Source organism: Glandiceps talaboti, chromosome 11 (assembly GCF_964340395.1).
Source record: "Glandiceps talaboti chromosome 11, keGlaTala1.1, whole genome shotgun sequence".
Taxonomy (NCBI): domain Eukaryota; kingdom Metazoa; phylum Hemichordata; class Enteropneusta; family Spengelidae; genus Glandiceps; species Glandiceps talaboti.
This window is the reverse complement of record NC_135559.1, coordinates 845,546-862,500: the sequence shown is the minus strand read 5'-3', so window position 1 is coordinate 862,500 and position 16,955 is coordinate 845,546. Positions and strand designations below refer to the sequence as shown.

Here is a 16,955-nt window from a genome sequence, read left to right as displayed (position 1 = left end):
TTATTTATTTATTTATTTATTTGTTTATTTATTTATTTATTCATTTTTGGTGATATAAAACGTTTCCTATTTCCCAGGCTACCTTTCTCTCTTACACAATTCTCAATTGACTAAATAATGACATCTTGTCCATTCTTCTCCTTTTATCTAAATTAAAACACTTCTAATCTCATAATTAGCATGGATCAGTTACCGCGAAAATTTGGAGATTATAACACTGGACAAACAGTCAATCATGCAATACTACTTTTATACTAGTTAATGCACAAATGAGTGTGATACTCTCCTAGAAGATAAGATATAAAGCAAACTGCTAATGTAAGTGATATCTTGCCAATTATAAGATTATGGGTGTTGTAATTTAGATAAGAGGAGAAGAATGGACAAGGTGTCTTTAGGTGTCTTTATTTAGTCAATAAGGAGAGAACTGCATACAGAAGAGAGAAAAGTAGCCAGGGAAAGAAAAGCAAGTGTTATATCACCCCAAAACTCAATGAGTCAAGTGATCAATATCACACACAAAATAAGTTATACAGACAAGTAAGTAGTGTAGTGTAGTGTAGTGTAGTGTAGTGTAGTGTAGTGTAGTGTAGTGTAGTGTGATGTGATGTGATGTAATGTAATCTAATGCAATGCTGTCCTCTACAGATGCACAACTGATAGCCATTTGTTCCAGTATTGGATGGCTGTGTGTGTTTGCCATCATGGGATTCATACTGTTCGTTGTGTATACAAACAAAAACTGTAAACTAAAAAAGAAGTGAGTAGAGTTTTATCAAGGTTACATTTGTAGAATAATTTACTGCTTCTTCACCTTTGCCTTTGTCGGTATATGAAACATATATTTATAATCATAACACCATAACACAAACACACACACAAACACAAACACATACATACACACACAAACACAAACACAATCACAAACACAAACACAAACAAACAAACAAACAAACAAACAAACAAACAAACACACAAACAAACAAACAAACAAACAAACAAACAACAAACAAATAAATAAATAAATAAATAAATAAATAAATAAATAAAAACAGAAACACATACAAACACACACGCAAACAAACGCAGACACAATGATATATGAAACATATGTTTATAATCATAACACCATAACACCATAACACAAACACAAACACAAACACAACACAACACAACACAAACAAACATAAACACATACACAAACAAACAAACAAACAAACAAACATACATACATACATACATACACACATACATACATACATACATACATACATACATACATACATACACACATACATACATACAAACAAACAAACAAACAAACAAACAAACAAACATACATACATACATACACACATACATACATACATACATACATACACATACACTTACATACATACATACATACATACATACATACATACATACATACATACATACATACACACATACAAACAAACACACAGACAAACAAACAAACAAATAAATAAATAAATAAATAAATAAATAAATAAATAAAAACACAAACACACACACAAACACAAACAAACACAAACAGCCTATAACACCACAGTCTTCATATTGTGTTTGTCTACTTTTGAATCACATAATTGTCTTGATTGACACCTTGTACACCTCATCAACTGTTATGGAAATATTATGACAAATGAGAATCTTGATTTACATCTTGTACACCTCATCAACTGTAATGGAAATATTATGAGCAATGAGAATCTTGATTTACACCTTGTACACCTCATCAACTGTAATGGAAATATTATGACCAATGAGAATCTTGATTGACACCTTGTACACCTCATCAACTGTTATGGAAATATTATGACCAATGAGAATCTTGTCTTTAAGCGGAACTAATTAAAACACAAAATATGTACTAATTAAATAAAATCCTACCCTATTTTCTGAAGTCATGTTATCGGAAATAAACATTTTTGTTATTTTTGCCTAAGGTGTAACATTTCTAATTTTTCTGTCTACATCAAAGAGCAAGCAATTATGTGAAGACATCTGATCTTGAGATGATACAAAATATGGGAATGTCTCCTGGCCAATCACAGACATCTCTCTATGCATCTGCAGTAGGTGACGATCCAAATAAAGGTGTGACTGAGAGGAATGGAGATGAAATCGAGAAAGGTGTGGATAACCCAGTATATAGTGAATTCTCGTTATCATCTGGAAGTGAGGATGGCAATGTACAATATAGAAGTATCATGACTAGCTAAACATGCCAAGACATGGACAATATTCTCTAATAGGAAAAAAAATAACTTTTTGTTCAAAATTATACAAACATTTTTATTTTTCGATTGATGATCATTATCTGTAACAATTTATATTTTAACTCACGTCACACATAAAGCTAGGTAAGTTTAAGAATACCAGTAACATTTTATGTTTTGAAGTTATAGTGATGAATTTTATTCCATTTCTCTAGTATCAGACATTACTAGTATATATATATATATACTAGTATATATATAAGTGTAACAGAACTTGACTTGTTTGACAGAACTGGAGACCCACCGATGAAGAGGAGCTCAGTCTCTTCGAAATATTTGGGTTAGAACTGTATGTTTCATGATATTATTTATATATAGAACCTCAGATTACAATATTGAAACTTTAAGTTTGTTTGCCTTGTTGCAGGTTTAGTAAACGTGTAACACTACAAAACACAATACTAATGTTTGCACCTATGTATAATAAACTTAGATTTTAGTACTCCCAGTTGTTGATGTGTTACAGAGATATATTATTCAACAACTGTATGACTGGCAGTGACAATTAACATGAAATGCGTCGTGTAGGGAAAAATGACCTAGAAGACGTACGGCCGTTCATTCATGTAGTGAAGATATGAATACCTTATCAAATTCTATGATACATTTCTAATCATTTGAAATATTTACACACATTGTACTATAGGCCTCACAAGAAAACAACAAAGGTTTTAGAAAAAGTTATATTGAACTTGTGAAATCGCGTACTTCTTTCATATAAATGGCGTTTTGCATTTTCCTTGATTTTTGTCAATAATATCAGCAGTCGGGACAGTGTATGGTAAATTCTGTCAATAATATCAGCAGTCGGGACAGTGTATGGTAAATTCTGTCAATAATATCAGCAGTCGGGACAGTGTATGGTAAATTCTGTCAATATATTTCAGAAATATTAGAATCATTGCTCATTTCCATATCCATTTAATAATCATTAACCTGTTTTCTCAGACTGACATTTTGATGAATTAATATATATATTTGCTGTTAAAATGTTTTTTAAAATATGGAATATATACTCTGGTTGTTCGAAGTCACGACAGCGTTTATGTCACGTTATTGTTCTGCCGTGTTCGATTCGCTCAAAATTACCATTACTTTCTCCGATTTGTTTAAAAAATAAATATTACTGGCGATGATATAATTATATTATTCCCCGATATTGTGTTTCATTCAGCTGGAGAATACTCGTGTGACCTAAGGGTTGCCTCTACTCGTCTAGCGACTCGTAGTGACAAGGGCCCCTTAGGTCACTCATATTTTCCTAGGCTGAGCGAAGAAAAAATTGGGGGGAATAATGTCTAATTGTCGAAACAGTAACATTTAATGAGAGTACAACGGCACTAATATAATTGAGTATTATTCAATAAAAAAGGAATCAATAGCCAAGACATCTTCGTGTCACTCAACATAATATTTGTTTTACTGCATACACACGCACGTATGCACAAGTAGAGAGGGGCCATTGTGTGGCCTGCATTGTGTCAACAAGTTGCTGGTTTGAGCCTTGCCACCGTTTGTTCCTGAATGGGTAAGGGTTATGTTTGAACCATAATTGTGCCCCAGTAACTTGAACCGAGTTGTATCTCGAGGAACCTGTTAGTCTTTGTGATAAAAATTCTTTGTTCGACGGCAAACATACTGTGAATGGGCTTGTCAAGTAACGGTGAGTTAATATTGACCCCTCTTTCCCATTGGGCCTACATGTCCAGGGTAGATTGATAAATCCATAAACACTGGATGTTGGTCATTCTACACTTCACCAAACGTCTTTTACACAACAGTTTTGCATTTCTAGAGATTTTAGATACAGCATAGACCATGACCTTGTAAAATGTAGACAAAAAAAAGTGAGACTAATTTTATGGGTTTTTAGTATTAATTTCCACGTGCATGTAAGATACAAAATTGGTACAGACGTTTGGTTGGAAATTGGGCAAATTGGGCAATATTTATAGATAACGCTTGAGTTTGCTAGCTTTATATGATTGTAAAATGCATGTTTGCACGCTTATGTATGCACGCTTGTACCATTTATGCACGCTTGTACAACAAAATCTTGGGACATACACACGTACACAAAACATTAGTTTAAATGGACTCTTGAACATATGAATACGACGATACGGTAGCGGAGACCACTGGGCAATCATTTTGTTTAGTTGTCTACATCATTAGTTACTTTTTTCTATTGATAGTCTCTCTGGAGATATATAGTCGATGAAGTAAAGCAAATAATTCAATTTGTCAGCTGTTACAAGCCAATTACCAAATGTAAACAGTTTCGTCATATCATTATACCACGTGACTAACATCGTCACGAGAGACACTGTAAAGTTTATAATTGACAACGTGGCAAACTATTATGAAACAACACTTGCGATATTAATAATCATCTATCGTTGATGTAGACAATATATCTAGAATCCTCCAAAATCTCTCCACTTGTTACAGAGGCACTATTTCAAAACAATAATAATTGCCAAGTAATTTAAACTATTTGCCAGACAGAGAGAAATTAACACAAATGGTTAACTGTGCTACTACGAAGCTCTTCAATGTTACCGTTATTGCGGTGTTCTGTTTTATTATCACGTGTCATCATATCGCATATGGATTACCACTACGTACAGGTAAGGCCATTTCAGACGTGATTCTTACGTTTTGTGGTTTCTATAGTTACACAGCTATGTATATAATTGAGTTGTTTCTTTAATTGTGAAGTTCGTTCTTTCCATATAGAGATTTGTCTTAAAAATGCGTAAGGGACTGGAAACAAATTATAAGGAGGGTTGTTTTTTTAGGGAGGGTCACTTTTTTCATGCAGATATTTGGGGAGGGTCACTTTTTTCATGCAGATATTTGGGGGAAGGGTCACTTTCTTGTGCAAGGTTATTTTGTTCAGATATTCCAATGAAAAAGGAGGGGGTTCGATAGTTCTTGTGCGATGCCTGTGGGTAGCATCAATCTTTTTCAAGTTCACGCGCTGAACTTCAGTCAAACAGGCCTGAAGCTCCCCCCCCCCGTCTGCAATTTAGATGCAGTCCCTAAGAGGGGTATCTGTTGCTGAATGAATTTACTGTAAGTGATACAAATGTTGACCAATATTGAAATGTTGCAGACTACAAACAAGAAAATGCGATGATTCTCACTTTTCTGCTATTTGATTTTGAACAAAGGTCCTTTCACACCAGATGCATATGACAATGAATCGCCGGAAGAATATATTGTAGAACGAGGAAGTCATGGTGTCCACGTCCAGGAAGAAATCAAAGCCAGATATTCGCACGCTGCCGCTAAACCTGATAGTACATTAGCTGATATCAAGATTAAACAAAGGTAATACCGCCATCAAGTTGCCAGTGACTATATACTGACTGGTGAGGTGATTAATATCATATTACCATGATTTTGAACTTGATAAGTGTTTACTAATATAAAAGTACGATATAAACTGTTCAGCAGTAGATGTAAAATAAATATTCGTATTTGAATTGAATTCCTCAATATGCAAATTCCAAAGAGGGTGGTTGAGGAGGGTGGTACCCCATTATATATAGAACCTCAGTGTAAAGTTATTTATATATATATCATAAACCATATAGTTCTGGAAGTAACCAAGTCACCTTTTCTTCATTCATATATGACAGACAGACAGACAGACAGACATACAGACAGACAGACAGACAGACAGACAGACAGACAGACAGACAGACAGACAGACAGACAGACAGACCGACCGACAGACAGACAGACAGACAGACAGACAGACAGACAGACAGACAGACAGACAGACAGACAGACAGACATATAGACAGACAGACAGACAGACATACAGACAAGCAAACAAACAAACAAACAAACAAACAGACCTGTATAAAGATAAAAAGTACTTGAAGAGTTTTGCGATACCCGGGAGAATTTTGGATTATATAGACACACATCTGTACAGAGAACGGCAGAAGTACTAAAAAAAACTAGTATATTGTTGTTATATTTTATTTCATGCTTGCGAAATGTGAGGTCTTATGCCTTAAAACTACTGGATTGACAATTCGAATTGGTTGATTTCGGGATTTGAAAGTTTAAACACGACTCAAAATTCTGTCAAGATTAACTGACTGCTAACTTCTTGTTTAATGTTAGTTAGACTTTGTTAACTTTAGGGATGTAACCCATTTGATGTGCTTCATTGTGTATTGTATTTCCACCACCCTTGTTATAATTCAACAAAGGTGAGAATTACTCTACGTCACATACGTACAGACGTTGTCGATGTCGTATGTATCGTAGTGTACTGCTTCGTATCAGGATTGCGTCTGTCTAAAGTCGGGAGCCACATTGTACTAAACTGAGGTTTGTTTTATTGATCATCACGTGATATAAGAGTACTGACTATCACGTGATATAAGTACTGACTATCACGTGATACTGACTATCATGTGATATAAAAGTACCGACTGTCACGTGATATAAGTACTGAATATCACGTGATATAAAAGCACTGACTATCAACAACTCATGAAATAAGAATGTCACTTATTCGTCCATCTTACGTAATCATAAGTTTTCAGTGTCAGGCTTCTTCTGGAAAACTGCTTGACCTTTAGCGAGGATTGCCAAAATAGTCAAATTTAAGCCCACTTATAGAAATACGACATTTTGAATCATACCCCATCCAAACATTTGTCAATTTGGCTCGGTCTTATTATTTTCAGGACAGAGCCATCGAAGGCAGCCGGTGGTCAATATCCATATATGAATATAGGACCTACCTCTGGAAGTGAAGCGTCTAAATTTAATGCTAGAGGTATTGAAGAACAGTATGCAGTAGACAATTTATATCACGTGATTAGTGAGAAAGAAGAAATTTGAAATAAACAGAACAATTACAACTTTTTGTCTATTTTATGTATGTATGTATGTATGTATGTATGTATGTATGTATGTATGTATGTATGTATGTATGTATGTATGTATGTGTGTGTGTGTGTGTGTGTGTATGTGTGTGTGTGTATGTATGTATGTATGTATGTATGTGTGTGTGTGTGTGTGTGTGTATGTATGTATGTATGTATGTATGTATGTATGTATGTATGTATGTATGTATGTATATTTCCATTCGCGATGTGAGAGCTCTAGTGACTTCAAATTGTAACATCAATATCGACAGGAGTCGTAAAATCTTGCTCGAAGGTGAAAGGTATACAAATCACTGGCTGCTGACCATGGATTTTGTTTGAACTTCAACAGACTACGCAATTCCTGGGAGGAGGTGGTAGAGGGGGGGGGGTGACTTCTACGACGACGTCCACTAAAATACCAGTACAGTTTGAAATCAAAAGACTGTACATGTACTGCGACCAAATATAGTATAAAACTTTCATTTCGCTGATTTAAAAGGCCCATGGGTCAAACTACACGTCTTACCAACCACTGAATTGTGTTGGCTGTAAAATTACCATCTATTTAGATCATAGGCGTTTCCGTTTTCAGCATTTGCGAGTTTTTCTACACCATCACTAGCAGTCTTGTGGTGTCGATTACCCACCTTCGCCGCTGATGGCTCAGTTCAAGGCCCGAGCTATACTGGGGTGGCTGAAGTCAGAGCGTCTGGGTAATCGAGACTAGCACTGCAGTGATTGACATGAACTGTACATGTGACCTCAAAAAACACACGCTACTGTAGTATCCCAGCGTATTCACAAATTTATTCCATGAACTATGAATGTGACCCAAGAAAACACACGTTACTGTGGGTATACCAGTGTAATCATGAATTTATTCCATGAACCATGAATGTGACCCAAGAAAACACACGTTACTGTGGGTATACCAGTGTAATCATGAATTTATTCCATGAACTGTGAATGTGACCCAAGAAAACACGCTATGGTATATACCAGTGTAATCATAAATTTATTCCATGAACTGTGAATGTGACCCAAGAAAACACGCTACTTTGGGTATATACCAGTGTAATCATAAATTTATTCCATGAACTGTGAATGTGACCCAAGAAAACACGCTACTGTGGGTATACCAGTGTACATGAATTTATTCCATGAACTGTGAATGTGACCCAAGAAAACACGCTACTGTGGGTATACCAGTGTAAACATAAATTTATTTCATGAATTGTGAATGTGACCCAAGAAAACACATGTTACTTTAGTATCACAGTGTGATCATACATTTATTCCAAGAATACTGACATGCATGCCACAAGTCATATAAATAAGAATAAGTATATAAAAAGTTAGAAATGCTAAATTTACCATTCCGACATTACACTTTACGATCTTTGAAGAAAATGTCGTCACATGATACACGTGTGATGGTGAGGACTCGAAAAGTTTGACTTCGAACTTTCAATTTTTGATTGTTTTGCCGAGGATAAGTAAATCACGTTTTTATTTTCAACATATTAATTAGTTCGAATCTCCATGGTCTTTTGCCCTCGATCGCAGATCATTCAAACTGCTCATGCGTCGAGTTTCATCTGTGACCTCATTTCTATCTGGGTCGTCATCTTTCAGGGGACTGCTCTTGTCTCTATTGTTAATTGCCTCGAACGATGCACGAAAGAAAATCGGTGCTGTCGGTGGAAGACCCTGTGATGATGTCGGTGGAAGTATTCCGCTGTAGCCAACGTCTGTAAGGTGAGGGCGTAGTCCAACTCCCGGTATTGTCGGCTGGGCAAAGTACGGCGAAATTGCAGTTGGAGTGATGGGGAAGATAGGCCACATTTCACGACCGCTTTCCATTGGTAGTCCTGGACTTGGAATATCCTCGCAGACTTCACTGTTTGCCGTTGGTGGCGTGCTTGCGATACTCCGATGTCGAATTTGAAAGGAAAGTTCATCATAGATTCCTGTTAATAAACAAATGTAGATCTTTGTTATAGCAATGAATGAGAAAGAGAAAATGAATTCAAAATTACAATTTGAGAGTAATCAAATCCAGCGTCAATTGAAATTGTTATCACAGATGCTTGATTGTTAGTGATATTCTAATAATTTCACGATCTTTCTAGAACTCCTGGTGACTTTTTTGCACATTTTGCAAAATAAGACGTCCGTCGTAGATATGTTTTAAAAATACAAATCCACCTCCACAGTGACATAAAATTAAGGCATGAAGTAAATTTGACCTTTTTGACACGCTGTAGAGAAACTAAATAAACTGTGTAATATATTAAGGTTGCATAATATATGTATCACCATCATGCAGTAGTAGTGGTGGTGGTAGTAGTAGTAGTAGTAGTAGTAGTAGTAGTAGTAGTAGTAGTAGTAGTAGTAGTAGTATCCCAATATTTCCATATAATCTAGATATTCTGAAATACCAACATATCTAATTACATGTAACTATGATAAAAATTGTCTTACTTGCTAGCTGTGTAGGCGATTTAGCTGGTGTTTTATTCTTTCTCCACTTTGCCCTCCGGTTTTGAAACCATACCTACCAAGTAACAAAATAGCATTATATATTCAACCGTAGCGACAATAAAATATTCGAAAAGACGAAATTTCCTCGTTTTATCTATAGACATGCTTTTTGTAAATAATGTACACATAGTGTGTCCGTCTGTCTCTGCCTCTGTCTGTCTGCCTGTCTGTCTGGCTGTATGTATGTATGTCTGTCTGTCTGTCTGTCTGCCTGCCTGCCTGCCTGCCTGCCTGTCTGTCTGTCTGTCTGTCTGTCTGTCTGTCTGTCTGTCTGTCTGTCTGTCTGTCTGTCTGTCTGTCTGTCTGTCTGTCTGTCTGTCTGTCTGACTTTGTGTTTCCATGTCTCTCCCCCCTCTGTCTGTCCCCAGGCTCCTTCCACACACACACACACACACTCACACACACACACACACACAGACACACACACACACACACACACACACACACACACACGTTCTCTCTCTCTCTCTCTCTCTCTCTCTCTCTCTCTCTCTCTCTCTCTCTCTCTCACGTTGTTTGCTTTGATGAATCACTACCATTAAACTATTACGGTATGCATAACCATTTGTTGATGTAGTTACCTGTACTCTTGATTCGCTAAGACCGATTCTCAAAGCCAGTTCTTGTCGAGCCAGTGTATCTGGGTAGGGCGCCCTCTCGAAAGCTCGCTCCATTTGTTCTAATTGGAATGTTGTAAATTTTGTCCTGTGAACATTAAATACATTTTATAGTTTAAATGAGAAAACAGTTTTTTTATTTTACTTCATAATGTACGCATTGGACATTTATAATTTTCCTCCATTTTAATTACTTGTACTAAAATCATAATATTCATTGCCGTCCAACACAGACTCTTGTAGTCTCAAACTACATGATGTTTTGTATGTCAATAGCGATTCGAAGCAAAGATCTGAATTTGATATTTTCAAATATTTCATCCAATGCTTGCCCATGTCAGTAATTAAAAGAACCAGCTTAGCAAAATATCCTGACAGGAAAGAGTTACTGGTTAGATTTGATAACTAGAAAGTGTAAAATACATTGCCGGGGCGTCCTTATCATCCCTCTGAAGAACAACAATCACAGAACGTTTTCAGTCAACGTGGAAAGGGTGATAAGTGCGCCCGCAACGGCTGATCTTTCAGTCTAGTGTAACAAAGCGAGAACATCGATCCATCGAATAAAATCCTCAACTTAAGCAGAGCATCACCATGGTAACATAATAATCGAACATTGCAGGTGCAGCGTTTTAGATATTGTTGATGGCCAAATAATATGATATCAAATATGACGGCAAGGGTAACAGTAAAATGTTAATATTTGGTCTATCGTTGGTAAAGACCACGACCTCCCCCTTGACGGATTTCGATGCCAAGCAACCAACAAATACAACGTTGTCTTGTTACTCTACAAGTTGTCATTTTCCATGACACCATTCTTTTGAATTTGTTTTAGTCAAACCGCGAAAGGTCAGATAATTGATCGACTTTTAATAAATGTACACAATATTATCTACGGTCGAAGTAATGTATATATGAAAGGAACATAATTATACTATTCACGATGACGTCACATCGCATGTGTTTGTTTCAATCGTGTGAAAATCAAAGTTGTTCAATTCTTCCAATATTTGCGGCAATACGAATTCTTGTTCCTAGTCCTTTCGGAAGAATTTAAGAAATGTTGGTGTACATTGTCTTGTTTTCAAAGAATTGACAGAAAAAAATGTTGATGGGTTTATCGATAGCTCTAGTCTGGAGTTAATCATCTATCATTGCTCATCAATACATCCACCAGTTGATACACACAGCGGCCATATTGGATTCTAAAATGACTTAATTTTGACGACATTCTAAACGTTGTATGGTGATCTTAACTTTTTTTATTTTAATTGTTAATGGGTATGGTTTTCTCTAAGATTTTTATATTCGATGAAATGTTATGTCAACTTGGTCATATTGTACTTGTCAATGTAGGTTTCTACGCCTCGCCACAGAATCTACTTGATCGACTCGTTGCCATGGAAATATAAGATTCTCACCTGTACCTTGTCTTTTTTTTCTTCGTCGGTGTACTTGATACCATGGGGTCTGTCGATGCCTTGTCAATACTCACTCCACTAGAGTGGTCTGAAATATTTGCTGATGCATGACGAGAATCTGAAGGACACGCACAAAAAGAGATTGTAAGTTGATGAAAAAGGTTTTTAAAATATTCTTTACTTATCTGCAGTCTGCATAACGGAAACTAAAGGGTTTCCCTATTTATCAATCGTGAATGGTTACATTCACTGACTTCTAACGGCTCTGGGGAACTAGCGTGTGGGTAGTAGCCGTATTAATAACGAAGTACTAAATGCTATGTTGGAATAATTGAAACAATTTCAATTCAGTGGTGCTGAACCAATGTAATCAAAAATTGCCATAAATTATGAAAAGTTGCTCTTAATCAACTCCGTAATTTTTTATTGACTTCACATGTTACAGGACAAGTACGCAATTACGTGTTTGTACCACACGCAGGTGGACTCCTTTGGAAAAACGATAACAGAACATATTAAAAGGGGTAGGGAAGTGGGTAAGGTGATCAAACTGGTCAGGGTACTTTTCGAGACGTACTTGGGGTATTCCGTCGTCTAAAATGGATTTAAGAAGACTGTGAATTGTGTGTGTGTGTGTGTGTGTGTGTGTGTGTGCGTGTGCGTGCATGTGTGTTTGTGTCTGTCTGTATCTGACAGTGTGTAGACGCATGCACAGACAAAGAACACAGGCAGACAAATATATGCGCGCGCTTTACACACGCACAGCAAGAAAGGCCTTTGCAGGATGGATAACGAAAATAAAGGAACAAGATTTGTGGGATAAAATATGATTAGAATTTCAAAGACTTATTTCCAAGCTGTGAAGAATCAGAAACCTTGAGATTGATTTTGAAAAATCACAAACACATTTCAGTAATGATGGAAAATCAATAAATGATATAATCTGAGAAAAGAGGTGACTAAGACTTTGTCAAAACAAAGCTTCCCATGGGAACTTCACAATACAAGGTTACTAGTTCTAGTAATCACGGAAAACCACTTTGTCCTCTAAGAGCACTTCTACGGTACGGGGATTACCCTGGGTGTTGAGGCCATAATGCTGCACCTATTATGTCAAGGACTTGATTAGTTATTTCCTTCATGTGCAGTCTCACATATTACCCGTTTCGTGTTAGTGTTCACTGTCATGTGCAGTCTCACATATTACCCGTTTCATGTTAGTGTTCACTGCAGTACTGGCTGATACAACCACTGATGTATAAACCAATAAAATACTGCACATTCTACGACATTGAGATAACTTCTTGCTACATTTTGTATAAGTGTAATACCATTTAAATGTACTGCAACTCGACGCATACACACAGTATTGTGATGTCTCCATGGTAGCAGGTTATTCCATTCCATTTAGACAAAATTCACCCAAACTGTATTCATTTAATCTTGCTATCTATATAGCCCGGGTTGTTCCTTATTTGTTTGGAGTAGTTGTAGCAAACAGAGCCAGTGATCACACACATGAAATGTGCGGTGCATTCAGTGTAAAACGGTGATTTAGACAAACAGAGCCAGTGATCACACACATGAAATGTGCGGTGCATTCAGTGTAAAACGGTGAGTTAGACAAACAGAGCCAGTGATCACACACATGAAATGTGCGGTGCATTCAGTGTAAAACGGTGATTTAGACAAACAGAGCCAGTGATCACACACATGAAATGTGCGGTGCATTTAGTGTAAAACGGATGAGTTAGACAAACAGAGCCAGTGATCACACACATAAAATGTGCGGTGCATTCAGTGTAAAACGGTGAGTTAGACAAACAGAGTCAGTGATCACACACATGATGAAATGTGCGATGCATTTAGTGTAAAACTGTGAGTTCAGACATACTATCATTACGGTTAATACAAAACAAAACTTAGTGTAATTTGAAACAGAATACCAATCAGTATTACCAAACTACAAGGTAATTTACATCATTACGGGTTTTATTACAAATTAGTCAAATTTTTTTATTGTCTTAATCATTATCCTGCTTAAATTTTTATTTGAAGGGAAATTACTAAAACGACATTCAATGCTAATTTTATTGGCTTAATGTGAATCACTTGTTAGGGACACTTTTTTACGCTACAATGTATGTTTGTCGTGACGTCACGTGGTCTTTATACAACCAATACCAAGCCTAATATATCCAGTAATTGAATAAAACAAAAGAAAATTAGAAAGTATTCGGCATCAGGTAGATAAATTGATAGATTTACCCTTTTGATGTCCATTCTGATTTATTCGTTGCTTCCTACATATATATTCGTACTTTAATACCGAAAGTTAGACAAAGAAATTTTATTCTCGGAGCTGTTCCTATAATAACCCTCCCCCGCTTCCCCATACTATTTCAAACACTTATGACAAACCATGTCAAACCTATACATTCATTTAATTCCTAGTTCATAAAAGAGAGCAAAACATATACTCGCCATTTAATTGTTGTAGAAAATTTTTCAAGAAGTATAAATATCAAAACTGATAAACCTATGCATATGTATATAAGGTTGGATGTCAGATCCAAAGGATACAACTTGTATACTTACATAATTATATCTGTATACAGCTGCATTAAATGGCTAAACTTCCAATTTACAGTCGTTTTTGCACTCATTTATTTTAAGGAAATTATTCACTAACGTTCACATGTCAGTATTTCAACACATAAAAATCAGTCTTAGCAATGTGGCTATATTTGCTTCTACACAAATATTCGCGGTAAAAAAATGATAAAGTTTACATGTCGATTATGGACTGACTACCATTTACTATATTGCAGTGTCTAGTTGCACCTATAATGAATCATAGACAAGTTGATAGGTTGGCTACCATAACTGTCATCAGTTCAGTTTTCACAGGAAACTATATGTATGATATTTCACTTTGACATTTAATTTCTGTCAGCATTTAGTAAAAGTACAAGGTAATTTACACTATGGAGTCCACGGTTTCGATTACAAAATGCTCTAATTACTTTATTGTCTAAATTATTTCAAGGGAAATTGGTAAAATCTAATAGCGATCTAATAGTGTAATCTCAAGTCTAATGAGAAATCTGTACAAGTCTCGCGGCATGTCCATGATTTCTGTTTCGCACATTTAAAAGACATTATTTTAATTTTGTGATACACGTATTTCAACATTTACAATAGGGGACAGGGTACCGCCATGAATTCACTAGACTGGATGACAAAGCGCTTCGTCGATTCACTTATTGACGCCAAATGAACCAACATTATTAAATTATATTTCTGATTAATACATGAAACAAAAGACTGGTTGACAATTCTTGATTACAATTTAATATTTTTATTGATCAGAACATAATTAATGTTAATTAATGAACAATTTCTATCATTAATACATTTCTCTCTGTCTCTCTGTGTGTCTCTCTCTGTGTCTCCGTGTCTGTGTGTGTCTGTCTGTCTGCCTGTCTGTCTGTCTGTCTGTCTGTCTCTGTCTCTGTCTCTGTCTCTGTCTCTGTCTCTCTCTCTCTCTCTCTCTCCCTCTCTCTCTCTCTCTCAGGCTCTTTCTTTCCTGCTTTACGGCACGCACACTCAATCAAAAGAGAGCTTCATGAAAATTCTTTCTTTTATTTATTTATTACCAAATTATATTTAATAAACACTAGTTGAATACGTAACGGGTGGTTGAATTATAATTAGCCATGTATCAATCAATGTGTGTTGTCTTTTATTGTAATTCTAAATGTAAGCTCAATAAAACTATTTCCCATCCCGGCTCACACAAGTTAAGGTGATGTTGGCTATAAAATATTTGACGTCGATCGTGGTGAAACAATGCAGCGATGGAAGGTTTTGTCCGCCCAACATTGATATAATTAAAGCGTCGACATCCCTCATAAATATCAATTTAATTTTTGACACAGCTATTCATAATACATTCTTCGTTGCTGATGAAATTAAGGGAAATTAATAAACTGGGCTACGAGTATCTGATTGGGGTCGGAATGTGTCACCGGAGTATGATTGCTAGACAAACGTATAAAATTACCGATTAAAAAGCCACTTGGATGTAAAGAAGTATTTGCTGTATTAGACATATTACCCTAATTACATATTGGAGTAATAAACCTCTACATCTCATCTAATGATCTCATTATGTCCACATAATTGATAATTTCAAATTTTGTACGAGTAGAGTTGGCTTATAACCATCATCAAAATCAATTAATTCAAGACTTTTTTTAATCATTGCCCCACACATGGAAATAATAGGACAACATATATAATATTAAAAAATTCAAATTAATGTATTAAAAAAAAAAAAAACAAGTTAATGCAATTAGAATGATGTGAATAAACCTTAAACGCGTAATAGAGTATCAGTGAATTATCAATAGCCAAAAGTTTGAAAATGGAGAAAAAAAATGTCCATTATTTTATTATTACAAGAATGAAATTTTGACTCGTGTTTTTCCGAAATGTTCAGTGTAAGATACAGGATGTTAATTACCATTATTGGATATCCCTACGTTAATGTAAAACCAATTATGGATAAAATAAGGTCAGTCATTGCCTCTAGCTCGCTAGCAACCCGGAGCTAAACGTAACGGCCGGAGAGTACATAGCTAATACCTTGATGACATGAAAGTTAACGATGAGAAAGATAGACGTGGAACGTGAAAGGGAGTGACGGAGTGACGGAGTGGGTAAAATTGGAAGAAAAACAAAAGAAATATAAAAGTTTTCTTACCGTTTTTAAACATTCTATTTCTTGATTTGCCTCTTCCATAATTCTCCTTGGATACAGCTTTATCATTACCGTCGTTGCCATGGTGTTTTCCCATTTCTAATATGCTATGGATACTATAGGATGACTCTCTGGATGGGGAATGGTGCCTTGAGGACGACCAGGATGTTGCCAATGATGCTGCCATATCGTTAATGTGACTCTTAACACAGATCTGCAACCTGCACTAAGTGTGTTAGGGACCCACAACTTCTCTTATAAGTTTTGGTCGGGATGCAGTAATTCACAATTATGCAAATGAACCATTTTCAGAACTGTAAACGAGTCGTACAAAAGTTAATCTTGCTATTTGTCATGTTAATTGGGTGATACCATTTTTGTAAGGTGATTGCAGGCCATAA

General features: G+C 35.9%; 2 protein-coding genes across 2 annotated transcripts in view; one reads left to right on the top strand and one right to left on the bottom strand.

Annotated features, from left to right (window-relative positions):
- The window catches only part of LOC144442366 (uncharacterized), an 18,576-nt gene extending 14,927 nt beyond the window's left edge, over positions 1-3,649 (top strand). Inside the window, exons 19-20 of the mRNA XM_078131695.1 lie at positions 649-760; positions 2,006-3,649. Of these exons, the coding sequence (XP_077987821.1) occupies positions 649-760; positions 2,006-2,246 (353 nt within the window). The 3' untranslated portion in view covers positions 2,247-3,649. The remainder of the gene's footprint in view (positions 1-648; positions 761-2,005) is intronic.
- A 4,958-nt stretch (positions 3,650-8,607) lies between these two features.
- On the bottom strand, positions 8,608-16,751 carry LOC144442787 (retinal homeobox protein Rx1-like). Its single transcript, XM_078132158.1, has 5 exons — positions 16,558-16,751; positions 11,790-11,907; positions 10,330-10,453; positions 9,689-9,761; positions 8,608-9,174 (listed from the first exon to the last, which is right to left on the bottom strand). Exons 1-5 carry the CDS (start codon positions 16,739-16,741, stop codon positions 8,732-8,734), a joined length of 942 nt encoding a protein of 313 aa, XP_077988284.1. The 5' UTR covers positions 16,742-16,751; the 3' UTR covers positions 8,608-8,731.
- Between the last annotated feature and the right edge of the window lie 204 nt (positions 16,752-16,955).

Coding starts and splice junctions, on each gene's coding strand:
- LOC144442787 (XM_078132158.1), bottom strand. CDS start 16,741: ATGGCAGCATCATTGGCAACATCCTGGTCGTCCTCAAGGCACCATTCC. Junction 10,454..11,789: donor AAAAAAAAGACAAGGTACAG/GTGAGAATCTTA, acceptor TAATGTTCACAG/GACAAAATTTACAACATTCC. Junction 9,762..10,329: donor TTAGCGAATCAAGAGTACAG/GTAACTACATCA, acceptor GTTACTTGGTAG/GTATGGTTTCAAAACCGGAG.